The sequence below is a fragment of the Pleurodeles waltl genome, chromosome 2_2 (genome assembly GCF_031143425.1).
Source record: "Pleurodeles waltl isolate 20211129_DDA chromosome 2_2, aPleWal1.hap1.20221129, whole genome shotgun sequence".
Classification (NCBI taxonomy): domain Eukaryota; kingdom Metazoa; phylum Chordata; class Amphibia; order Caudata; family Salamandridae; genus Pleurodeles; species Pleurodeles waltl.
Window position 1 is genome coordinate 810,101,187 of NC_090439.1, and position 26,336 is coordinate 810,127,522.

Sequence of the window (26,336 nt, forward strand, 5' to 3'; positions counted from 1 at the left end):
AGCAGGAAAACTTAACTTAAGAAAATGTGTAAAGTATATAGATGTGCAAAGACAGAAAAATCCTTTTCCAATTAACAGAAACAGAGTACGTTTTAATGAACAAAAACTAATAAGGAGAACCAGGTATGTGAATTTTTAAAGTTTTAGAGAAAAGTAGCAGCCAAAAGGACAAAGTGCCAACCACAGGTGCCTGGTCAAGCCAGACTGACACAAGAGTAAGGTTTCAGGCTGACCACGATGGAACACGGGTCAGACACAGACCAGGTTCCTTCTGGTTGAAAGTTTTACTTTCTGACTTAGTCTCTGAAATGGAAGTCAGAAAACCTCAGCAGGACAAGGGAGCAGGCTGCGGCCGAGATGGGTCCCATAAGGATGGATAGCTGTTGGACGATGTCTTGGTGAAGCCACTAAATTTTGGAGGGAAAGATCAGAGTGGAAGAAATTCGAAATTCGTGTCAAGGAAGGTCCCTCGCAGGCCAGATACTTTTGGTGCCTTCACCCAGTAAAGATTTCTACCTTTGGACTAAGGGCCTGATTTAGAACTTGGCGACTGGAATACTGCATCACTAACGTGATGGATATCCTGTCTGCTGTAATACGATTCCCATCGGATATAACGGGATCATAATACAGCTGACAGGATATACGTCACATTTGTGATGGAGTAGTGCCAAGTTCTAAATCAGGCCCTTACTAACTTTTTTTGGAGCTTGGATTCTTCCAGCAGGGGAAGGCTGCTAACTATAGCAAAACAGGACTCCACAAAGCCATACAGCTTTTCAGAGACGGCCCACTGAAACGGATTTGCTGCTGCGGAAAAGCTAAAAATGGGAGGAACCTGAATCTTTGGCCTAGTGGCAACACACCTTCTTCAGATTGACTTGGCAAGCTGATCCGTGTCTTCTGTCAGCTTTCCAAATGAAAAGCTTCTATGTCAGAGGTTTTAGGGTTAAGCAGGAGGAGTAAGCTCTGACAATTATCTAAGGGGCCCCAGGACCTTAGAGACTCCACTTAGAAGTCAGGACTCACTCCAGGAGAGGCCACCAACATGGTTCAGGGCAGGTCCAGTTGGAACTGATCACCTGGGGTCCTCAGAAATGTAGGCTTCATGTAGTTTAACAGGAGGTTAGCTAGCTGCCCTTGTAGTCCACTTCTCAATACTGTGCACAGGTGGGAGCAGGTACAATCCTTGGGTGTCTCCTGATAGGCCACAGCAGCATGTACATCCTACTTCTGTCTTCCACAGGTTCAGAGGTGTTCTGAAGAGGGTACACTGAGGTGCCCATTTATGCCCAGTGCCAGCCTGGGGGTGGGAGCAACTCCTGGCTACAAGCTATCTAATAGGCTAAAGATTCTCAGGGGTGACCCTAGCCAATTATAGAGCACTTGCTATATTATTTACTATTAACTATCCTGCTGTGCCCTTCTCTACCTAAAACCAATATGGTAAAATTGTTCTTCCCTTGTGCAGAGTTCCCACCCACAGATGTGGTTATGATAAGAAGCAAACACTACCTTCTGGTCACTCAAAACTGGTTCTGAGGGAAGTCCTTCCCACACTGGGATTGGTGACAGGCTGGTTGTCAAGACAATAAAGGAGGCAGGCTCAGGTGTGAGCTACATCTGCCTGTGACAGGGTAGACACCCTTTGCAGTTAATTAAGTTCCAGGGCACAGCCCAGATGATATCCTGTCAGGGAAAAAACATCTCCCCATGCCCAAGCTTCTTGGTTTGGAGAAATACACATTTCATCAAAGGGGAGCCATCAACATTCAGGTGACACTGAACACAGGTAGAAAGGCACACTTGGCTTTGGCAAGAAAATTACAACTTTCTAAAAGTGTAATTTTCAAAAAAGTAATCTCAAATCCGATTTGGCCCACAGGTTGGATTTAATTTCCCATTAAAATTATCCTTTGAATAATTTTTATAGACATTCCCAAACAGAAGTTAAGCGTTATAAGGTGTTATAATGTAAACCAGTGTTTTCTACGGGAGAGCCAGCCTTACCACAGTCAAAAACGACTTTGAATATCTTTAATTGCAGAACATGTAAAACATAAGTACACATGCTGTACTTTTTACATTTCATGCACCCTGCCCTATGGGAATGTAGGGTCTGCTTTAGGGGAGATTCATAAATAATAAAAGGGAAGATCCGAGGTTGTCAAAGGGTTTATCTTGACTGGGGGAATTGGGAGGTTTTAAAACTGCGTAGAGGGGGGGCCTGGAGACATGCTTTGCACGGTCACATTAGTTGTGGCACAATATGTGCTGAAGTCCACTAATTACATTTTAATTACTAGCCCTGGGTATACTTTTGTAGCATACACTAGGGATGTACAGATAAGTTAAATAAGCTATTCAGGAGTGTAGCCAATTTAAACATGTTTTAGGTGTCAGAACACATGCAGTGGGGCCTGGTTAGCAGTACCTCAGTGGGCGGAGTCAAAAACAACAACATCACTCTAGAGGAAATGAGGGTCACCATACATGAGGGGCATTTTCCTAAATAACAGCATGGCAGATTTAAATTGCAAAGCACAATCCACCTGGACAGAATCCTTTTCTAAAAGCTTTACCCTTTTGGTTGCCTACATATTCAATAAAGAGTTGCTCATCAGGTGGAAAATCTTTGGTCTTGTAATTATAATAACTGATCGTTCTGAGGGGATCCAGCCTATGTAGCCTCTCCTCACCTTGGCGGGATGGGGCGAAAGGTAGATTATGGGCAGAATGGATTGACCTATATGGAATGGGGTCCCCTTCTTCATTATAAAGTTCTAAAAAGAAGCTTGTCTAGAAAGAAGGAAGTTAAATGGGATTGCACACAGAGCATTTGAAGCTTTATGACATGCTCAGCCGAAGTGATGGACACAAAAACAAAGTCTTCATTGTCAAAAGTAGCAACTGGTAGCTATGCATCAGCTCTAACAGGCCCTCATGCAGAATGTCAGAACCAAGTTGAGGTTGACTGAGGCACATTAAAAGGAAAATGGGGTACATATATGACAGACCCTTCAAAAATCTAATTAAGATCAGGGATTTGGAGAGAGAGGGGGGATTTGGCAAGCAAATGAAGGCTGATAAAGCTGAAATATAACACACCTGTTCTGAACTAAGGAAATCACAAAGTGCAGCACATCAAACATGCACACTTTCATATGGTCAAATCCCTCCCCTGCACAAGAGGAAACAAAATGATCCCGCCACATGGCACATGCCGATAGGATGATGCCGGCCACCTCAGTGACATATAGAAGGAACCTAAATGTCCCTACTCAATCTCCAGGCATAAAAGTGTGGGGGGGGGGTTGGGAGGCTGGGGTGTAGCATTTGCCCCATCGACTGCAAGAGGAAGTGCACCCTCAGTAGGAGCAGGAGGGGGAGGGAAAAAAGACAGTCACAGGATATCTGCCTATCCCACCCTTTGCAGCCAGTCTTGGGCAACTAGAATTGCTTGCACTAGGTGCTAGTGAACATGAACATCAATTCATCAAAATGCCGGGAGTAGCAGAAGTGACATCACAAGTCTTTTGACTTTCAATTTTACTCTCAACATACATGCTTACATATTCACACTTACACACACTCTCACCCATAAAAACACACACTCCCCCGCAAGCATGAACACAACATACATTTAAAAGCATTTTTATTTACTTCAGCTGCAAGCTGATTGTATTCCGTGTTTTATTAAACTAAGAGTGAATAATTAAACATTATGCACTATTAGTGTAATAAACAATTGAGAGAAAACAAAGATAGAAGAGCCCCAATCAACATCAATAAGGACGAGTTGCCACTGTGTTCCTGCCACTGATTTTGCCATCTCTGAGGCCAGGGTCACAAAGACAGTTCATGGTGCAAGTCAGGAGATCCGGAAGATTTTAAGAACTATTGTCCAATGTCTTTACTTCTATGGCCAGATAAGGTCTTGGAAAAATTTCTAAATCATAAACTTGTAAAATTTATGGAAGCACACAGTTCTTTGGACTCCACACAAAATGGCTTTAGGCCAGGACATGGTATGGAAACGCCCTTTTGACGGTAACTGATAACATTGCCATGTCAATCAGGGGGTACGGCCATATTACTAATGCTCGACCTATCCGCAGCATTTGATACGGTCTGGCCAGCACGGCTGATTCATTGGCTGGAGGAGCTCAGGGTTGGAGGCTTAGCCCTCCACTTAATACCCTCTTTCCTTATGGACAGAGTTCAAATGTTTCGCTGTGGGGACATCAAAGCAGAGGCCTTTAGTTTACCTTGGTGTACTCCAGGGCTCTATGCTTAGTCTGACGCCTTTTAACATTTATGTTGCTCCTCTGGTGGCTAGGCTGTGTTCCTTTGGTTTTGAGGTACAGTTGTAAGCGGACAACACCCAAATCATTGTGCCAATTTCTAACGAATGGACCTCGTTGCTATGAAATTCAGGCACTGTATGTCCAACACTGAGAAATGGATGACTCACAACACTCTTACACTCAATGCTAGAAAGACTGAGGTCCTAGTTTTTGGTGCTCAGGATTCAATCTGGTCTAATATCGGGTGGCCTGAGGAGTGCGAGCCTCTTCCCACTCTGGTGAAATTAGCCAAAAGCTTGGGCATTATGTTGGACAACTCTTTGAGCTTTGACAACTAGGTCAATCGTACGACCAGCACTTGTTTTAATATTATCGGAACTCTGAGGAAGATCTTCCCCTACATTCCCAAGGAGTTACATCAGGCGGTTGTTAGGTGCTCAGCACCTCTCGGCTAGATTAGTGTAACTCCTTATACTTGAACACCAATGTCAACAAGTTGCAGGTTGTTCAGAATGCAGCAGCTCGTCTCATTCTGAACATCTCCAAACGTATTGGTGAGGAAAAGTTCTGCGGGCCCTTCACTGGCTTCCTATTAGGAAGAGAATTGTTTTCAAGGCCTTATATATGGTCCTTCAGGCCCTCTATCAACAGAGTTCTGAACAGCCTAACACTATGTTTCACTGGTACGTTCTAGCAAGACCTCCCAGATCTTCCTCTCGTAAACTGGCAGTTGTTACAAGATTTCGTAAAGCCAGATGGGGAGGCAGGGCCTTTTCGGTGGAGACTGCCAAGCTTTGGAATATCTTGCCAGTCCACAGTGCAGACACAGAATCTTTTTGGTCTTCAAAAAACAACTGAAAACACAGCTCTTTACTCAGCATTTCTCAGAATAAGTGGCTATTGCCCTCCCAGGTTTCTGCTAGTGCTTTGATACCTTCGGGTTTAGTGCGCTATACAAGTTCTATATAACATAACATATTAAGGGTCTTAGATGCGACCACTGGCAACCCCTAAATGACGTCAATGCTAGAATAGCTGCCTCAACACTCAAAGAATCAAGGGAATTAGAGGAAACACATGGCACAGAAGAAAATCTGATGTAACAGAAAACACTTTCCCCGGAGCTCCTTGCAATGAAAACTGGAAAGCACTGAACAGCAAGTAATATGCATTCTCACAAGTGGGGCAGAGATCTATCTGAGGGGTGTCCCACAGGACAAAGATGATTTGTACCACCTCCAGGTGGAGACACCACTCATGGTTGGCAAACTGACATCTTCTCAGTCTGTCTGCTCTTGTGTTCAAGGAGTCTGCTGGCTGGTTGGCAACCAGCCAAATCCCATTCAACTAAGCCCAGTACTTTAGCCTCAGCTCTTCCTAGCACAGCCGCCTTTCTTGTTTACAGACCATGTCACTGTTGTGTTGTCAGCAAGGATTTTGACATTTTGATTGCAAAGGGAGGGCAGAAAGCCCTCCTGGGTCAGACACATCTCCCACAGTTCAAGCACGTTGGTGTAGAATCCTTGCTCCCCAGGAGACCAGAGTCCTCTGATCCCCAGTTTCTACAGGTGGGCACCCCATTCATAGTTGGATGCATGCATCATCACTGTGGACACTGCTGGTGGTGGGCAAAAGAACATGTTCTCCACTACAGATCGCCACTGGAGATCCATCACAGTTTTCTAGGGGATCTTGATGACGTCTGAAAGCTTGGCCCAATTTGCAACAATTGCAGATGGGGACACTACTGAAGACCCCTAGTGTGCATTGTGCATGCCATTGTGTATAAATGACCAACAGTATGCAAGAAGCCAGCAGGAAAGGACCATCAGGGCTTCTAGCCGAACTCCCTCCCGAAACATCGAAATCACAAAGCAATCATCACATACTTCAGTGTGTACAGTTAAAGGCCATGCACAGTGGGTAGGCCATATGTTCAAAGGTTGCTGCAACTGGCCGAATAACATACCCTGTGGATTACATCCATATAAATCCATGAAAGGACTCACAAAAGGCCAGGCCCTGTAAACTTTGGCGATATGTGAGAACAATTTAAAAAGGTCTCACAAGATGGAGGATTATAGGCATACCCCACAGAACGAGAAACTAGCAACATACCTGTTAATTGTTGAAAAACATCCAATTGTACAAATGTGAAAAAAACACTCTTGCAAAGCATTTTATATAGCATATCCAAATTCAGGATATTAGACAATGGGTATGGAATATTGAAGCCAGTCATTTTATTTTGATCTTGCAAGGTCTAAATGAATACATGCCTACAGAAAAATGGGAAATGTTGTGCCAACCTAGGCAAAAAACTTTACACCTCCTTCTCTGTACTATGAACTCAAATGGAGTGCCTCTGAAGAGGTGACTTGTACGTTAATTTTAAAACACAAAGAAAAAAACAATTCTCCCATGGTTGCGCGGGTCGTCTGGAAAGAGGGAAGGGGTTGGTAGACAAGGAGACAGTATGAGTGCTATATGTTAGAGCTAGAAAAATAACAATTACAAATTAATTTTAAATTATCAAAATGGTGAAAACTTGCAGCTCTGTATAAGAATGCTGATCAGTTTCTTATAAAATTGATACAATTTCTCAAAGAAAAAGCAGACATTTTAGAATTATTCATTCTTTGAGGATGTGGCCTTACCATAAGCCTAACAGATGAATAGTAGTAGCATCCTTATTGTTCAGTTCAATGGCTTTCTACAAAAAAAAATACAAAACAAAACACATAATGCACCACCTCCATTAAACATATATGATCAAAAGTAAAATGCAGTGCAATCTAATCGCCTGCCATCTCATTCTTTTGTTACTTGGTAGCACAAACAAAAAAATATTCCCAGAAAGGAAAAATTGTTGGGAATCATCAAACCCATAAGCAGCAATTTGTCAGATCACATATATTCTGTCATGTGACTTCTGTCTTTGAAGCACCAACTGTGAAAGATAAACACAGTATTTAAAAGCATCTTTATTTATTGCTCACAATTTCGCAGCCCACAAAAAAATAGACTGGCGACCCAATCATGGGTCACGACCCACAGTTTGGGAAACACTGGTGAACAAGTTACTTACCTTCGGTAATTCCTTATCTGGTACAGACAAATTCTAGTTGCAGATTCTTTACCTTGTGAATTTCCCCCAGGTGTCAGACTGGCTCTGGAGATTTTCCTCGAGCAGTACCTCTTTTAGGTGGCATCAATCGGCTTTGTCTCTGTCCGCACCGTCCACACCAGATTTGACATTGCGGATCCTACATAGGCGCCACCCCGGCATGCTGACGTCAGTTTCTTTTCAAGACTTTCCACACCAGAAGTGCAGAGCAATGAAGAACACTGACCACTGGTGCATCAAAACTAGGGCTCTGAAAGGGAGTCCCTGTCCCTAGAAATCAGTTCGCAGAGTGGAGAGGATGGGTGGGTTGGTAAGGACCCTGCAACTAGAATATGGTGGTCATTATGATGTTGGCGGTAATGAACGCACAGCCGACGGCATGACGGTGCAGACCGCCATATAAAGATAACAGTAGTTAACTGGCTGCAATGCAGCCAGTTCACTGCTACCCACCGCCAGGCCAGAATCGATTGCCGGGCCGACGGTAGCCACTTTCGACCTGGCGGTGGAGGCCAGACCGCCAGTGGGATAATTATCCCATTTCCACCAGGGATTTCCTGTACCCATTCCTGTCACCAGTATGTGACATGCTAAGCCCCCCGCCACAAGTCCCATACACCACCCCAAGCCCCTGGACACCCCCCATCCCGAGCCTGGAAATCCTCCCCCTTACCCCTCCTCCCCCTGATCACCCTGTAGGCCCTCCCCAACCCCCCTTGCCATCTCCCATCCCCTACATCTGTTTAGTCCCCCCACTCCCAACCCCCATATACACATGCACGCATACATAGACATACACACACGCAGTCATACATGCAGACACACATCCCCACCTTCACATACATACACGCACACCCCTCACTCCCCTTCCCTCTTGGGCAGCACTTACCTGTTCCGTGGCCCTGCTCTGGGAGGGAACGGGCTCCTAGGATGCTGCTTCGCAGGCATTGCTGCTTCTCCATACACCGCCATGCCTCCATACACAGCCACGCCTATGACTGCATCATTATAGGCGTGGCAGTGTCTGGACTGACGTGTCGGTGAGGGTGGAGCAGCATCCACCCCTGACACCGACCGCCAGCATGGCGGCCCTCAAAGCCATCAATGGCGGTGAGGCTCCAGGCGTCAGAATATAGCGGGATGCCTGCCATCAACACTGGCGGTTGTCCGTCGACCGTCAGCACGGTTGTCGGTGGGGCATCTCACCATAATTATAATGACCGCCTATGTCTCTACCAGATAAGGCGTTACAGAAGGTAAGTAACTTATTCATCTAATAGAGACTTGTAGTTGCAGATTCCTTACCTTGTGAATAAATACCCAAGCAATACCATCTCTGGAGGTGGGTCTGTGAACCAAGAACAAACTAGAAAGTCCTGCAGAATCGGACAAAATACCTTTCCCTAAGAACCCGACTGTCCAGGCAGTAGTGTTTGGTGAATGTGTGCAAGGATGCCCACATCACCGCCTGACAGATATCAAGGAATGGAACTCCGCATGCTAAAGCAGTGGTTGCCACCGGTAGAATGAGAACGCAAACCTCCATGTGGTTGCTTTTTGGCCAGTGGGTAGCAGATTTCAATACAGAGTATGACCCATCGGGAGATGGTCTGCTTCTACATTGCCTAACCTTTCCACGCACCCACACAACCGAAAAAGGGTTGATCATCCACTCAGAACACGTCTGTACGATCAAGGTAGAACACCAACGCTCTTTTTGGATCCAGGCAGTGGAGTCTCTCCTTTTCCTTAGAAGGATGTGGGGGTGAGTAAAAAGTAGGCAAGGTGATGGACTGGCCGACATGAAAGGGCATGACCACTTTTGGCAAATAGGAAGCCCTAGTGCGAAGCACTACTTTGTCAGGATAAATGGAAGGTTGGGTGGCTTAAATGACAACGCCTGCAGCTTACTCACCCTGCGGGCAGAAGTAATGGCCACAAGGAAGGCTGTTTTCAAGGTGGGAAGCCTGAGAGGACAATTGTGGAGAGGCTCAAAAGGAGAGCACATCAGGAATGTCAGAACCGAATTCATATCCCATTTCGGCATAATGAATAGGGATGGAGGAAACATACGAGTAAGGCCTTAAGGGACCTATAAATAGGAGATTTAAACAAAGAAAGTTGATCAGGCAACCTTAAAAAAGCAAAGATAGCAGATAAATAACCTTTGAGAGTGCCCATAGCAGAGCCCTGCTGGGCCAGAGAAAGGATAAACAACAGAACTTCAGAGAGAGGGGCAGAAAGGGGGTCATCCGACTTGTCTGTGTACCAGGCCACAAATTTCTTCCAATGACAGGCGTATACGGTTTTGGGGGAGGGATGCCTCACTGCCAAGATAATGTTACAGTCTTCGGACGGAAAGTCAAAAGCTGTCAACTGCTGTGCTGCCGCTCAATCCCCATGAAAGAAAGTGGAGACTGGACAGGTTCGGGTGGAGAATCCTCCTCTGCTGCTGCAGCAGAAGATCCTCTTAAAGGGACAGCCTGATTAGAGGATCGATGACCATGTTCAATAGCTCAGGATACTTCATGCACATTCTGGAGCCAGAATGATTACTTGGGCCTGTTTGTTCTTGATGTTCTTGAGAACTCTGGGCAGAAGTGGTATGGGTGGAAAGGTGAACAGGAGGCCTGAGTTCCACTCGAGACAAAATGCGCCACCAAGCAATTGCTGGCTTGGAAACTCCAATGCGCAATACTGCTGACATTGCGTGTTCTCTGCAGAGCCAAACAGATCTAACCAAGCTCTCCCCACTGCTGAAATAGACCTTGTGCCACCTCCGGATGGAGAAACAATTTGTGATCGACTAAGCATTGTTGGCTGAGTTTGTTGGCTCTGGTGTACAGAGAGTCTGCCGATGTTGAACCGACAGGGATATGCCCTGTTGTTCCAGCCATGTCCAGAGGCACGGAGCCTCCTGACAAAGGGTCCACGACCCCACCTCGCCCTGCTTGCTGCAGTACAACATTACAGTGGTGTTGTCTGTGAACACCTGCACTATGTCACCCTTGAAAGAGGGAAGATATGCTTTCAGTGCTAGCCTGATCAACTGAAGCACCAACACGTTGATGTGGAGTCCGGACTCCACCGGAGACCAGATGCCTCTGATCTCTGCCTCTACCAGATGGCAACCCCAGCCCAGGAGCAACGCATCTGTAACTACTTTCAGCTCTGGTTGGCAAAACGAGAGGGATCTGCCTCTGACCCAATAGAACTTCAATAGCCACCACTTCAGATCTTGCGCAGTTTCCTCCCCCACCTGGACCATGTTAGAGTGCTTTCCCTGTTGCTTTGCCCACTGGAACTTCAGGTCCCACTGCAGAGCCCATATATGCCATCTGATATGATTCACCAACAGGATGCAGGAGGTCATGAGGCCCAGCAGCCTCAGAGTTATTCTCAGTGAAATCCATGCTAGAGGCTGAAACATCTGTATCATAGCCTGAATATCCTGGACTCGCAGTGTGCAGACAGCTCTGATGAAAGGGAGTGTCTGAGAGAGAATCAGGTGTGACTTCGGCACACTTATAATGAACTCCAGCGAATGCAGGAGGTCCAGCGTAGTCTGGAGGTGGGAGATGACAGGTTGGGGTGAGCTTGCCTTCAACACACAGTTGTTGAGGTAGGGGAAGACTTAAACCCCTGATCTGCGCAGATGAGCTGCGACTACCATCATCACCATGGTGAACTGAAAGTGCTTGTGGCCTACTGTGAATCATAAGTAACGTCTGTTGGCAGGCAGGACAGAAATATGGAAATAAGCATCCTGCAAGTCCAGTCTCCTGGGCAGATAAAACCTGAGCAGGAGTGGGCATTTTGAACTTCTTCCTGAGGGAGAGACTGAGGGACCGAAGGTCTAGGATAGAGTGGAGGTGCCTGTTCTTTTTGGGTACCAGAAAGTAGTGGGAATAACAACCACAACATGCTTCTGGGACGGGAACGGCCTCTTTGGCTCCCTTGGCCAAGAGACCTGTAACTTCCTCCAGGAGACGTGCCAAGTGATCCTCTGTCATCCGATCATAGGATGGTGGCATGGATGGAGGGGTAGTCTTGAAGGGGAGGGAGTAGCCCCTTCGGACTATCTGCAAAACCCACCTGTCTCACGTAATGGACTGCTAGCGGAGCAGGTGATGGCAGATCCTGCCTCCGACTGGTCCCTGATGTGGTTGAGTCAGACAAGGAAGTTTTGGAGGCAGCTCTGGAGGGGGTGGACCGGCCAGACCGATGGCTCCCTGATCCATGAGGTCAGTGGATTCCATGCCCCCGGCCAAGCAGGGGCTGGCAGCAGGAGTGGCACAGTGGCTAGATGTGAATGGACGTGGTAGAGTGCCCATTTCGTGGCGATAAGCAGACTGAGATGGACGAAGGACCACCATGAGGCCCAAAGACCTGGCTGTAGCACACAACTCCTTGAAGCACTCAAGCGTGAGTCTGCTTTCTCTCCTAAGAGACGTGTGCCGTCAAAGGGCATGTCTATAAGATTGGCTTGGACATCCCCTGAAAAGCCAGAAGTCCTCAACTAGTCCTGGCATCTAGGGGCCACTGTCGAAGCAATCGCTCTGCCCTGTGAGTCGGTCATCTCCAGTCCACATCGGATTGTGAACTTTACTGCGTCTCTCCCATCGGCAACTGCTTGGGAGAGTACAGCCCGGGCCTTCTCCAGGACCTGTGGCAGCACTTGCGCAACCGTATTCTACAGGGTGTGGGATTAACAGCCCAAAAGGCATGCAGTGTTCATGGACTACAATGCCAGGTTGGCAGAAGAAAACATCTTCTTTTCACATGTGTCCAACCTCTTGGATTCCCTAGCCCCTGATGTGGAAGGGAACGCACCCTGCGAAGTGGAGGCTTGGATATCTCAAGGTATGATGTGTCCTTGTTATGCTTTGTCTTGTTTCCTCTTCCGGGCACTAGGCCCACTCACACAAGTGAGGTACCATTTACCATTTTTATTGGAAGACACTGGGGAATGCTAAGTGGACAGAGGTTTGTGGGTCCCTGTAGATTCCAGATCTTTCCATCACAGAAGTATGAGGAAAATGTGTCTTTTTAGTCAAAGTTCACCACCCTGAATTCCCCTAGGTATCTAGTTTTCAACAATCTGCAGGTTTAGAAGGTTTCCCTAGATTCTGGCTAAACTAGGACCCAAAATCCAGACACAGACTCCGGCAGATCGACGCTTAGAACGATGACCCTCCCTTGGCTAATGGATCCCCTGATAAATCTCAAATATTGCAGTACATTTAATGATTCCATTATACTGAGGTTATCTTTATAAACGGCCATTGCAATTCATTAACACAAGAGACTCGTTTTTTACAGCAGGATGGTTATGAGAGTGCTTGATTGACTAAGTGAATTTTGGTCCTGTGGATGGCTACTGAACTGACACCGGAGATTTAGAAAGTTAATTGCCTAAATGGACTTTAACCATGAGATTAGTTAACTTTCTTATGCCGCATTGTCGTACCTTAAGTCGGTTGCCTAATTGAATTCTCCTTGAGTTCTTAACACACTGAGAGCTGGGATACACTTTTCACTATTAAGCACTTGTGTCACACTGCAGTGTCAAAACGGATTTATTGTTTTTTGCAACCTACAAAGTAAATTGCCTTTCACTATAATAGCCAAAAGATTAAAATTGGATGTCATCTAACTAAACTAAGTGCAGACAGTCTTTGACATTTCTGGGACATCACAGAATGTGTTCCTGTTTTGAACAACAACAGATAAAGTTGGAAATGAATTCCCATTTTCAGCAATAGATCTTTTGACTATGCCCCAGATAAACTACTAGGAGAGGATTAATGATTCCTAGGGAATCTTTGTTTTCATAATTTGTACTTACCCCAGTTCTCACATAGGGAAACAGTGTAGCCCTATTTAATTAAATTATACCTGGCAAGAACAACCATCAACCACATCTAATTGCCTGGGGAACACCCAACTCACTAGTTACTCAAACAGCTATTTTGTTCTGAATTCTAATCAAAGGCAGATCTTCAAACAAGAACAGAAAATGTATTTAAGAACTGTTATCTGGTCTGAGAAGGGACATCCTGTTCATCGCTAAAAACTGTCTGACAAGATGCCTTTCCTACAGTATATGATGCAATCCCTCTAGGGTACCTCACCCTTTTCACAAACTGCATGAATGAGGAAAGTAGTATACAAAAACTAATTTCTTTGGCCTTTCACACAGAATACATGCCTCAAGAGCTCTCATGCTGTCATCCCTGCTTTGTGCCTACAGTATATGCTTTTAATTGGGCTCTCAGTGTGTCGAATCAGCAAGCTACAATAAATCCGGAAAGCCACAGCCAGAAAAGTCCGAATCCTGAACAGATGTGACCACATCGCTCTTGTCATTAAGGTCAATGGATACTATTTGCAATAAGAACATCCTTCTAAGCCCCAAGTGTAGCACAGTGGGGGATCCACGAAGCAGGGCCAAATACTCCAACAACATAGTCTTCAAAAAAGCCCTACCCTCCTCATTGCCCATTCAAAAATCCTGCATTGGTGGGAGCACTTTGTCTGTAGAGACATGCTAGCTCAGGTACACACTACAGAAAAAAACAAGAATAATTAGAATTCAAGAATTAAATAAAGAGCTAGCTATTCCTGTATCATGATTTTAAGTGACTTCACACTGAAAGTTATATGCTTTTGTATGCACAATGTGTGAATATACCTCGCGTCCTCCTTCTGCCTCCCACTTCAGGCTTAAGATGAGGCTACATGTCATCATGACAAATTTGAAGGAAACCTACAAGCTTCACATGAAACACTAACATATATTACTATTAAGTTACATCTTAATCAAAGGTCTTCTGACCATGCATAGGAAAGAGAGTAGCTACTTGCCCGATTAACCAGATAAACCTTTGGGGCCTTGTAAGGGCCAGAGAAATGCTAACCAAATGCTACAAAACAACGCAATATCTGAACACAGATCTGTGAACACTAAAAAGGTAGGCAATGTAAGTCAGGAGTCCAAATCTCTTGCTTGTAATTTCCAACTTCGTTTGCAGAAAGTGCCCAGTTAGTTAATGTGCTTTTGATGTTTAGTATCCACTAGTGACTTAGGGCCTGATTTAGAGTTTGGTGGATGAGGTTATGTAACTCATCCGTCAAATTCTAAATCAGACCCTTAATTTCCAATTCCAGAGTCAACAGAAAGTTTGTGAAGTATTCGAAAACACCTGTCTTCAAGCTCACAAAAAACGGAACTACGTCCTTCTCTACTGTTACTTCCCGATACAGTAATGTATCATCAGCGTGCGGAATAAGAATACCTGTACTTTAATTAATTTCATAATTACTGTCAATATAAAGAAACATGCCTTTGTGTCCAATATTCTTATCATACAAATGCATGTTATTACCACTACAATATAATTGCAACGTTCGGTTTTTAGTACATACCATTGAGCCTTAGTAGGACCATTTATTTACTCCAAACATTTTTTTAAGAGGCGGGGTGGATGTAATTTTGAAGTTAAAGGCTCACATGTCAAACACTACATTTATTGGACAACTTATACACTAATGGAAATACCTCGAAATGTTTCTTTATTTCAAAGACGTTTGATATTTTTACTTGGATACCTTCATAATCTCCAATATCACTTAGGCAGATGGCATACCACTGAAAGTCAGATAAAAAACAAAATGAAGCATTAGTTTACTGAATATAACAGATTCAAAAATATACTTTTCTGTGGCTTGAATTTCAGCTGTACACAGAAAATAATTGAATGGGAATGAGGTACATATTGATATATTCATAGTTCTAGTCTACAGGAGTCTGCAACCATTACAAAACCTACTAATATGGTTACTCGCCCGAAGTGGTTCACTAGACATGCATAGAATGGTGCTTATGCTCACATAATCTGTAGAACGTCCCCTTCGGATATTCTGGTCTTAAACAGTGTAACTATTAACTATTACCATAACAAATTTAAAATGAGAACACGTGCCTCTCCGGTCAGCTTCAAGCATAGTACATCCATTCCCTCAGCACACAAAACATTAAGAGATGATACAAAAGCAATCCCAGTGAGGGCGTACATCTTCAAAAGTGGGGCTGCTGTTCAAGGAGAAGCAAACCAAGAAAAGAGCCTAGATTGTATCAGCTATCTTTTCTGGTCATACAGTCTCTGCAGAATGTTTGCATAGGAGACTTAATCCACGTTTCAAGACATCCACCTTGCCCACATTTATGCTAATACAATGCTTTGCCATAAGTGTTCATCCATTATTTTACATGTTGAAGGTGTTGTGTGCCTCCTGAAAAAATCATGAACAATGGACAAGATGATCGCTCTTGGTATATGACGTCTCATTACTATGCACTTCAGAGAATGTGTTTTTGAAGCATCTTCTGTCTCTTCCATCCTACAAACACACCACTATTGATAGATAGATAGATAGATAGATAGATAGATAGATAGATAGATAGATAGATAGATAGATAGATAGATAGATAGATTTAGGCATATTTGATATTCCTGGTTCGTCCAAACTTAGACTACTCAAGCTTTGGAAATCAATCTGGAGGAAGCAGAGTTAAGCTGTTTCAGAGAACGCCTGTACAAGGTATGGGGTCCTCTTGCAGGAGGTAGGTCACTGGCCTGGTTCAGACATATCCAAGACTTGAATGAATAAATAGGCAGACCTGAGTTACGGTCTAGCCACTACTCTTTTAACACTGAAATGTGAATTTGATTGAATATATATATATATAATCTATGGCTAAGAGCTGATCTATTAAGAAATACTGTGAGGAATCTCTCACCCAAGCATTCCTATTGAGAAAATGTAAACCAAAATTTGAGGTCTGAGCGGATAAGGTTGAACCGCTCTAGAAAGCAAGCATTGGAAAAGCCATTTAGTTTCACCTACGTGAGAATTAAGGGGGTCATTATTACCCCGACAGTAAAAACTGCCTACCGCCACGGCGACAGCTGCCAAAAGACCGCCACCGCGGCTACCAGCCATCTGCCAAAATATGACCACAGTCGGAGGGCGGAAATCTGTCTGTGGCCATGCCGGTGGATGGCGGTAAGGTGGCGCTGCTGCCAGCAGCAGCGCCACGCCAATGGACCACCGCCAGCCATATTATGAGAATAATATGACCTGGTGGTGTTCTGCTGGCAGACGGTGCTGCTGGTAGCAGCACCCCATCCCGTCTCCTGCCGGAGGACCCCCTGGATCCAGGTAAGTGGGTGCTCTGACAGGGGAGGGAGGTGGGGTGTTGTGTGTGTGTGAGGGGGTGTGTGAATGTTTGAGTGTGCGTGGATGCGGGTGTGTGCTGCATGTTGTATGTGTGCATGTTTGGGGGTGTGAGTGCGTGTATGTTGAGTAGTGTGAATGCGTGTATGTATGTAAGTGTGTGTGGATGTGTGTGTGAATGGATGCATGCATGCGTGGATGAATGTGGGAATGGGTGTGTGTATGGGTGTGTGAGTATGTGAAGGGAGAACCGTGTATGAAGGGGGGGTCTGGAGAGGAAGGGGAAGTGGTGGGGGAATATGTGGAGGGGGGGTGCGGAGACCCCTATCTGTGACAGGGAAGGAATTCCCTGTCACTGATAGTGCTTACCGCCATGGTTTTCGTGGCGTGGGGTCATAATCCTGCAGGTGGGCAAGTGATGGCCGCCGGGCTGGAGATTGTTGTCTCCAGCTCGACTGCTGTTACCGCTGTGGCAGTCGGTATGGTACATTGGCGGTTCGGCTTTAGCAAAACCACCAATGTCATCATATGGAGGAAAGTACTGCCAGCCTGTTGGCAGTACTTTCCTCCATATTTCCGCCGATCGCCGGGGTCATAATGACCCCCTAAGTCTTTTAACTATGTTGTACAGCAGCGTGGCTGCTGTTCAGCATGGCTAAATGTTAGTGGTGTGGTGTAGATGAGAGTGGCATAGTGGAGAGTGGTGCAGGGGACAGTGTAGAGTGGCATAGAGGGAAGTGGTGTAGGGGAGCATAGATTGGAGTGGAGTGACGTACAGTGGAGTGGCGTGGGGTAGAGTGGCATAAAGTAGAGTGGCATAAAGTAGAGTGGCATACAGTAGAGTGTACAGTAGAGTGGCATAGAGTAGAGTGACATAGAGTTGAATGCAGTAGAGTGGAGTGGCGCATAGTGTCACAGACTGGTATTGGGTAGAGTGGCGAGGAGCAACATAGAGTAGAGTGGGGCAGAGTAGAGTGGCATGGCATGGAGTGGTATTGAGTGGAGTAGAGTGGCATAAAGAGAAGTAGAGTGGCGTAGATTTGAATTGAGTAGCATAGAATGGCGCAGATTGGAGTGGTATACATTAGAGTGTCATAGTTTAGAGGCGCATAGAGTAGAGTGGCTTTGAGTGGAGTGGTGTAGAGTAGAGTAGTGTAGAGTGGAGTATTGTAGATTGGAGTGGCATAGAATGGCGCGGTGTGGCACTAAGTAGAATGGAGTGACGTAGAGTAGAGTGGAATGGCTTAGAGTAGAGTGGCATAGAGTAGGATGACATGCAGTGCAGTAGAGTAGTGATGAGTAGAGTTGCATAGAGTGGGGAGTTGTAGAGTATGTCAGAGTCACCAGATCCTTTGGGTCTGTGCACGTTCCCAACACGTCCACCACTAAACAGCTCCAAGACTCTGATAGATAAATCACAGAGACTGAGAGAGTTCAAGAGGGGAAGAGGGGATTAGGAAGGGAACAGCTGGGAAGGAGACCTGTAGTAAGAAAAAGGTTAGAACACACAATATGAAAATTATATCTCTTGAAATCAATACTAAACTATGATTCTAAGCCTAGTCATTTTGAAAACATGAACAATCTAAGAGTTAAGTTTAAAATGACTAAGTTTCAAGAAGACCGGATACCTGTAGGGGAATCAAGATGAATTAAATGAAAACTTTCTTATTCAAGTACTTTCCTTTACATGAGAATCAGAAAAAACATTCTGACTAAATTTTAAACCAGTCATATAAACCCTGTTTTGAGAATGTATACTACGACCATACAATATTGCATCTAGAAACTCTGGCCTTCTGTGCATTCTTAAAATGTTTCAACACAAATTGCGAATATTGCAGATATATTTATATATATAGTAAACACCATAAAAGGATTGTGCACCATGAATAACACAATATGGATTCAGGGAAACAAATCATATAACTTGTCAACTCGAATATTACATAATAAATATCTTAGAATAGTGGCATACAATAAACAACATGAATTAAACTCGAGGAGAGAATCGTGCGTCTTGCCAATTTGAGTGTTATCATGTAAAATACCAAGAAATGGTAACATGCAATGAATATCAAAGACAAATCCTCATTAATCGAATTGCGCATCTTGCCGATTCGTAAAACACGATATAAATGTCAAGGAATAACAGCTCACAATAAATAACAAGATCAAAGTACAATGAAACAAATCGCGCTTCTTTTGCCGATTCTTAAGCCACCATGTAAATGTCAAGAAATTTTAGCGCATAATGAACAACAAAGTAAAATTCTCATGAAATGAGTTGCGCGTCTTGGCAACTCGTAAAACATCATGTAAATGTCAAGAAATAGCAGCGCGCAATGGACAACAATGTCCAAACACCATAAAACGAATTGCGCGTCTTGCCGATTCTTAAGTCACCACGTAAATGTCAAGAAATGGCAGCGCGTAATGAATAACAAAGTCAAACCTTTATGGAATAAATCGCGCGTCCTGCCTATTTGCAAACCACCATATAAATGTCAAAAAATGGCAGCGCGCAAGTAATCTGTTATTCAATTTAAGAATTAAACCAAGACTTTGAAAATTCTCAATAACGGTGTCGGGAAATGTCCAAGCACCGTCTTACCGCCTGGAACAATGATCACCAATAAAGGATGAGGGCAGAAGACTGGAAGATCCAAATAGGCCGCCGGGACAGGAGCTCAGGAAAAAGCTGTTGCTCTGCACCGGGACCTCTGAATAGTGAGCTCTGGGAGTTGGGCTGGCTCACTTTTATAGAGTCTTGGCCCAGCCCCAGAACCACGCCCAGGCATGTTGCAGGGAAAGTCTCTGGAAGGCCCTGGAAAGGGGCCACACCCTAACACACTCTGAAAACCTGCTGCAATACATTGCAAAGGAACAGTATTTGTAAGCATATTAAAAATAAGTTTTCAGGATTGAACTCTGCAATGCAAAAGGTTAAACCACAACATATCAGCACAATGCATAAATTACGTTGTTTTGAGAGTGCTGCGTTTTTGCATTTTTGTCGCCAATAGAGCGCGTACTGCTCTGGTGTTGACAGTACTCCCCTCTCCCAGACGGGCTCTAGGGCCTGGTTTGCTTGGATTAAGACGATGAAAGCGTCTCACAAGTACTGGAGCATGAACATCAGATGCGGAAACCCATGAGTTACTTTCAGGACCATAACCTTTCCATGAGATTAAGTACCATAGATTACGCCCTCTCAGTTTAGAATCCAACACTTTCTTGACTTCATATTCTTCTTCCCCTTGTACTAGAACAGGAGCTGGATGAGGGTGGACCTTTTGGACTGCCTTTTTCAAGAGGGAAGTGTGGAACACTGGATGAATCCGTAAGGATCCGGGCAATTGTAGTTTATAGGTCACCAGATTGATTTGGTGAAGGACAGTATAAGGACCTATGAATTTGGGGTTAAACATGTGCTTCTTCTTGAAGTTTATATGTTTTGTGGAAAGCCACACTTTGTCACCTGGTTGATATTGCGGTCCCTCACAATGTTTCTTGTCATAATAGCTTTTATATTTTTGTTTGGCTTTTTCTAAATGCTGTTGAATCAGTTTCTGGGTTGGATGTAAATGCTGAATGGTTTCTGACACAGCTGGAGTAAGAAAACTTTCTTGAGGAATTGTGATGGGTAAGGTGTCAGGATGATAGCCAAATAAACCAAAAAAAGGTGTAACGCCAATAGAAGTGTGGAATGAGTTATTGTAAGCTAACTCAGCTAACCAGAGCATAGATGTTCAAGAATGAAGTGCCTTTTCAGCGTAGGCACGTAGGTATTGTTTCAAAGTCTGATTTAGTCTCTCCGTTTGACCATCTGTTTGATGATGGTGACTAGTAGATAGCGTAGATGTCACTTGGAGTGTTTTACACCATGTCTTCCAGAAATTGGAGGAAAATTGTGACCCCCCGATCGGAGAGGATAACCTTTGGCAGTCCATGATAACGAACTACTCTGTTCAGTAAAATAGTTGCCAATTCACTAGAAGTGGGCAATTTTTTACAGGCAATGAAATGTCCATATTTCGTGAGACTATCTACCACCAGAATTACTGAATGCTGTTGAACCATTGGCAGACCGGTAATAAAGTCTAAAGAAATGTGCTCCCATGGGCAACTTGTGGTTGGAAGTGGATGTAACAACCCTTTTGGTTTTGAATGACTTGTTTTAATGCAAGCACAAACTTCACAGTTGTTTACCATTGCTTTTACATCTTTTGTTAGGGTAGGCCACCAAAAATAGCGTTGGATCAGTTCAAGAGTTTTAGGAGTACCTGGGTGACCTGCCGTAGGTATAACATGCAACCAATGAAACACTATCTTGCGAAGTTTGGTAGTGGGTACGAACAAACGAGCATCATGAAAGGGTAAACCTTGCTTGATTGACCTTTTGGGATCTGCTTGGGCCCATGTTTGCCATTTTTCAACAGTAAAAGAGTTGCGAATTTCTTCAAAGAAATCTTCAGTTTTTATGATACATAGAACCTTGTCAGGAGCACTGATAGCTGTGGAGGCTTGAAATGCAGGCAACGTGGTAGACTCTTGATGGGACAAGGCGTCAGCCTTGCGATTATCTTTACCAGGCCGGAAGGTTACTACAAAATCAAATTCGGCAAAAAAAAGCATCCAGCGTAATTGCCGAGGGGTCAAAAGTCTGGCTGAACTCATGAATTGAAGATTACGATGATCAGTGTATACTGTAACAGTGTATTTGGCACCCAACATATGATGTCTCCATTCTTTAAAGGCATCACGAATCGCCAGAAGCTCTTTTTCAGCAATGACATAGTTCTGTTCGGCTTCGTTCAACTTCCGAGACATATAAGCTACAGGATGCAGTTGACCAGTGTCTTTATTTCGTGGTGATAAGACGGCTCCTATTGCTACATCTGAAGCATCAGCTTCTACTATGAAAGGTTGATTCGCATCAGGATGAGTTAAGACTGGGGCAGTGGAGAAAGCTTTCTTCAAAGTCGAGAAGGCTTGATCAGCTTCTGGGGACCATACATCCTTTTCTTTATTTCTTAGTAGCTTAGTGATTGGAGCCACTGTCTGGGAGAAATGATTTATGAACCTCCGGTAAAACTTTGCAAACCCCAGGAAACATTGTACATCACAAACAGTCTTTGGGGTGAGCCAATCAGATACAGCTTTTACTTTCTTTTCTGCCATCACCATACCTTGAGGGGTAAGAATAACCCCTAAAAACTCAACTGTGGTAACATGAAACTCACACTTGGTTAGTTTGCAATATAAATGGTGTTTTCGAAGGGCTGCAAGAGTTTTCTTGACATGTTGGACATGTTCGTTTTTATTGTCTGAGTAGATCAAAATGTCATCGATGTAGACTATGGCAAATATGTCGAGGTACTCTCTAAGAACGTCATTCAAGAAAAATGTAAATGCTGCTGGAGCATTACACAGACCAAAAGGTATGATGGTGTATTCAAAAAGGCCATATCTTGTCTTGAACGCTGTTTTCCATTCGTCACCCTCTCTCATTCTGACCAAATGATAAGCACCTCGAAGGTCAAGCTTTGTGTAGATTTTTGCTCTCTTTACTTGTTCCAATAAGACCGTAATTAGGGGTAAGGGATATTTATGCTAGATGGTGACTTTGTTCAAACCCCTATAGTCAATGCAAGTTCGAAGTTCTCCATTAGCTTTTGGAACAAAAAAACAAAGGCGAAGCTGCAGGAGACTTAGAGGGGCGAATGAAGCCATTCTGCAAAAATTGATCTAGGTATTTTCGTAAATGTTGATTTTCATGTTCTGACAGGGCATATACACAACAGTTGGGAAGTTTCGCACCTGGGGCTGGATCAATTTGACAGTCATAAGATCTATGAGGAGGTAGAGTCTCTGCTCCTTTCTCATCAAATACATCTTTGTAAGATGAATACTGTTTGGGCAGCTGAATTTCTTTCTCTGCGGCAGTAGCTATGTAAGAGTTGCAAACTTTTGGTACTTGAATCTTTTGGAGACATTCTTCGTTACATAGCGCAGATGAGAACACGATTTTTCGTTCTACCCAATTGATCTCTGGATTGTGATGAGTTAACCATGGCAAACCGAGGATAATCCCATATTGGGGAGCATGGATCACGTCTATGATGATTTTCTCTTCATGGTTCTTTCTTTGAATCTTATCTTCACAAATCATCCACAAGGGGATAGTCTGAAGAGTTACCGGACCTCCAGTCAAGAGTTTTCCATCGACTGCCTGGATGATTTCTGGGGTCTTCTTTTCAATACATGGGATCCCCCATGCACAAACCAATTGGACATCAACAAAATTCCCAGTAGCCCCAGAATCAACTAGAGCTTTTTTTAAATAGATCTTTTTCTTGACCTGAACTCTTATTTCCAGTTTAAGATGTCTAGATTGTGAAGGGTCCACGGTGACACCCAAGAGCAACCCTTCTCTGCATCTCGGGTGTTTTAGTTTTCCAACTCGACTGGTGCATTGGCTGCAACCTTCTGAACTGGACCTTGCTTGTTCTTTGGTTTGATTGGACAATCTTTGGCAAAATGACCTTTTCACCCACAATAAAGACATTGTACATTTTTTCTGCGTAGGTCCTTTTCATCTTTGGTCAAAGGTCTTTTGATGGTTCCAATTTCCATCGGTTCCGGCGTTCTTTCTTTCAGAGTTCTTGAGTCTCTGTTATCATGAACGTGCCATGAATATTTTTCAATCTTTTTGCGCGTTCCTTTACGTTCTGCTAAACGATGATCAAGTCTCAAGACAAGATTTATTAATTCTTGACAGTCTGTAGGTTGTGGATCGATTTGCGCCAAGATATCTTTTAATTCCTCTTTGAGTCCCTTGTAAAACAAGACCGCTTGTTTTTCTTCAGGCCAGGATATCTCGGCAACCAGCCGGTTAAAGTTTGCTAAATACGACACTAGGTCTTGATTTCCTTGGCGTGAATCTAATAATTCACGATCTGCTGACTGTGTTACAGTTCTACGATCAAAAACTCTCTCAAATTCTCGAACAAAATTTCTCCAGCTATACAACAAGGGACTATTTTTACGCACAAGAGGAACTGCCCAAGTAGCTGCATCCCCAGTCAGATATGATAACAAGAAAGCTACTTTGGACTGGGCATCGGGAAAAGTATCTGGTCTGCAAGTGAAGTGTAGTTCCACTTGAACCAGGAAAGATTGCGCTTTCAAAGGGTCACCTGAGAAACGTTCTGGGGTAGCTAAAGGAATTGCAGAAGGAACATTTAGGGAAATCGGATTACTTCCAGAAGCCTGAGAAGAAGTACCTGGCCAAGACACACCTGTGGGGCTTTGTTCCTTCTTCTCTACCTTATCTTGCAACTGACTCACTCTCTCTGCTAAGCTTATTGTCAATTCTTTGGATGATACCACCTCTGCTTGGAGCTGGGTGATAGCCTTGACCAACTCGTCTAGCGTGGCCATGCTGAGAACATACACAAGCCAAGAGGATAATAATTTGTGGGCTCACTATTCTGTCAGAGTCACTAGATCCTCGGGGTCTGTGCATGTTCCCAACACATCCACCACTGAACAGCTCCAAGACTCTGATAGATAAATCACAGAGACTGAGAGAGTTCAAGAGGGGAAGAGGGGATTAGGAAGGGAACAGCTGGGAAGGAGACCTGTGGTAAGAAAAGGGTTAGAACACACAATATGAAAATTATATCTCCTGAAATCAATACTAAACTATGATTCTAAGCCTAGTCACTCTGAAAACATGAACAATCTAAGAGTTAAGTTTAAAATGACTAAGTTTCAAGATGGCCGGATACCTGTAGGGGAATCAAGATTAATTAAATGAAAACTTTCTTATTCAAGTACTTTCCTTTACATGAGAATCAGAAAAAACATGCTGACTAAATTTTAAACCAGTCATATAAACCCTGTTTTGAGAATGTATACTAGGACCATACAATAGAAACTCTGGCCTTCTGTGTATTCTTAAAATGTTTCAACACAAATTGCGAATATTGCATATATATATATATATATATAGTAAACACCATAAAAGGATTGTGCACCATGAATAACAATATGGATTCAGGGAAACAAATCACATAACTTGTCAACTCGAATATTACATAATAAATATCTTGGAATAGTGGCATACAATAAACAACATGAATTAAACTCGAGGAGAGAATCGTGCGTCTTGCCAATTCGAGTGTTACCATGTAAAATACCAAGAAATGGTAACATGCAATGAATATCAAAGTCAAATCCTCATTAATCGAATCGCGCGTCTTGCCGATTCGTAAAACAGGATATAAATGTCAAGGAATAACAGCTCACAAAAATAAAAAGATCAACGTACAATGAAACAAATCACGCTTCTTTTGCCGATTCTTAAGCCACCATGTAAATGTCAAAAAATGGTAGCGCGCAATGAACAACAAAGTTAAATTCTCATGAAATGAGTTGCGCGTCTTGCCAACTCGTAAAACATCATGTAAATGTCAAGAAATGGCAGCGCGTAATGAATAACAAAGTCAAACCTTTATGGAATAAATCGCGCGTCCTGCCTATTTGCAAACCACCATATAAATGTCAGAAAATGGCAGCGCGCAAGTAATCTGTTATTCATTTAAGAATTAAACCAAGAATATGAAAATTCTCAATAACGGTGTCGGGAAATGTCCAACCACCGTCTTCCCGCCTGGAACAATGACCACCAATGAAGGATGAGGGCAGAAGACTGGAAGATCCAAATAGGCCGCCGGGACAGGAGCTCAGGAAGAAGCTGCTGCTCTGCACCGGGACCTCTGAATAGTGAGCACTGGGAGTTGGGATGGCTCTCTTTTATAGAGTCTTGGCCCAGCCCCAGAACCACGCCCAGGCATGTTACAGGGAAAGTCTCTGGAAGGCCCTGGAAAGGGGCCACACCCTAACACACTCTGAAAACCTGAAGCAATACATTGCAAAGGAACAGTATTTTTAAGCATATTAAAAATAAGTTTTCAGGATTGAACTCTGCAATGCAAAAGGTTAAACCACAACATATCAGCACAATGCATAAATTACGTTCTTTTGAGAGTGCTGGGTTTTTGCATTTTTGTCGCCAATAGAGAGCATACTGCTCTGGTGTTGACAGAGTAGCATTGAGTGGAGTGACACAGAGTAGAGTAGCGAAGAGCAGAGTGGAGTGGTGTGGAATAGAGTGCCATAGAATGGAATGGTGTGGAATGGAGTAACCTAAAGTAGAGTGTAGTGGAGTAGAGTAGCGTAAAGTGGCGTACAGTGGCATGAAGTGTGCAGTGGCATGGAGTGGTATAGAGAGAAGTGGCAGAGAGCACAGTGGCGAGAGTGAGATGGCAAAGAGTAGGGTCGTGTGGAATGGAATAGAGTATGGTAGAGTGGAGTGGCACACAGTGATGTGGAGTGGTGTAGAGTGGAGCGCTATACAGTGGAGTGGCATAGAGTGGCTTAGAGCAGAGTGGTTTGGAGTGAAGAGGCATACAGTGGCATAAAGTAGAGTTGTGTAGAGTAGACTGGCGTACAGTGGAGTGGCATAGAGTGGAGCGAAATACAGTAGAGTAGTGTAGAGTGCCAAAGAGTGCCACTGTGTGCAGTGACAGAGTGGTATAGACTGCAGTGGAGTGGCGTGGCATAGAGTAGAGTGACGTTGAGTGGGACAGGAC

At 44.0% G+C, this 26,336-nt stretch overlaps 1 protein-coding gene across 2 annotated transcripts in view; it reads right to left on the reverse strand.

Moving 5' to 3' along the window:
• LOC138282643 (regulator of microtubule dynamics protein 1-like) overlaps window positions 1-26,336 on the reverse strand; it is a 528,856-nt gene that overhangs the window by 172,653 nt on the left and 329,867 nt on the right. The window contains exons 5-6 of one of the 2 annotated variants that reach the window (XM_069220437.1): window positions 14,996-15,085; window positions 6,965-7,020 (exon numbers count right to left, since the gene is read on the reverse strand). In XM_069220437.1, the coding sequence (XP_069076538.1) occupies window positions 6,965-7,020; window positions 14,996-15,085 (146 nt within the window). The remainder of the gene's footprint in view (window positions 1-6,964; window positions 7,021-14,995; window positions 15,086-26,336) is intronic. The other variant, XM_069220438.1, reaches the window with a different exon arrangement.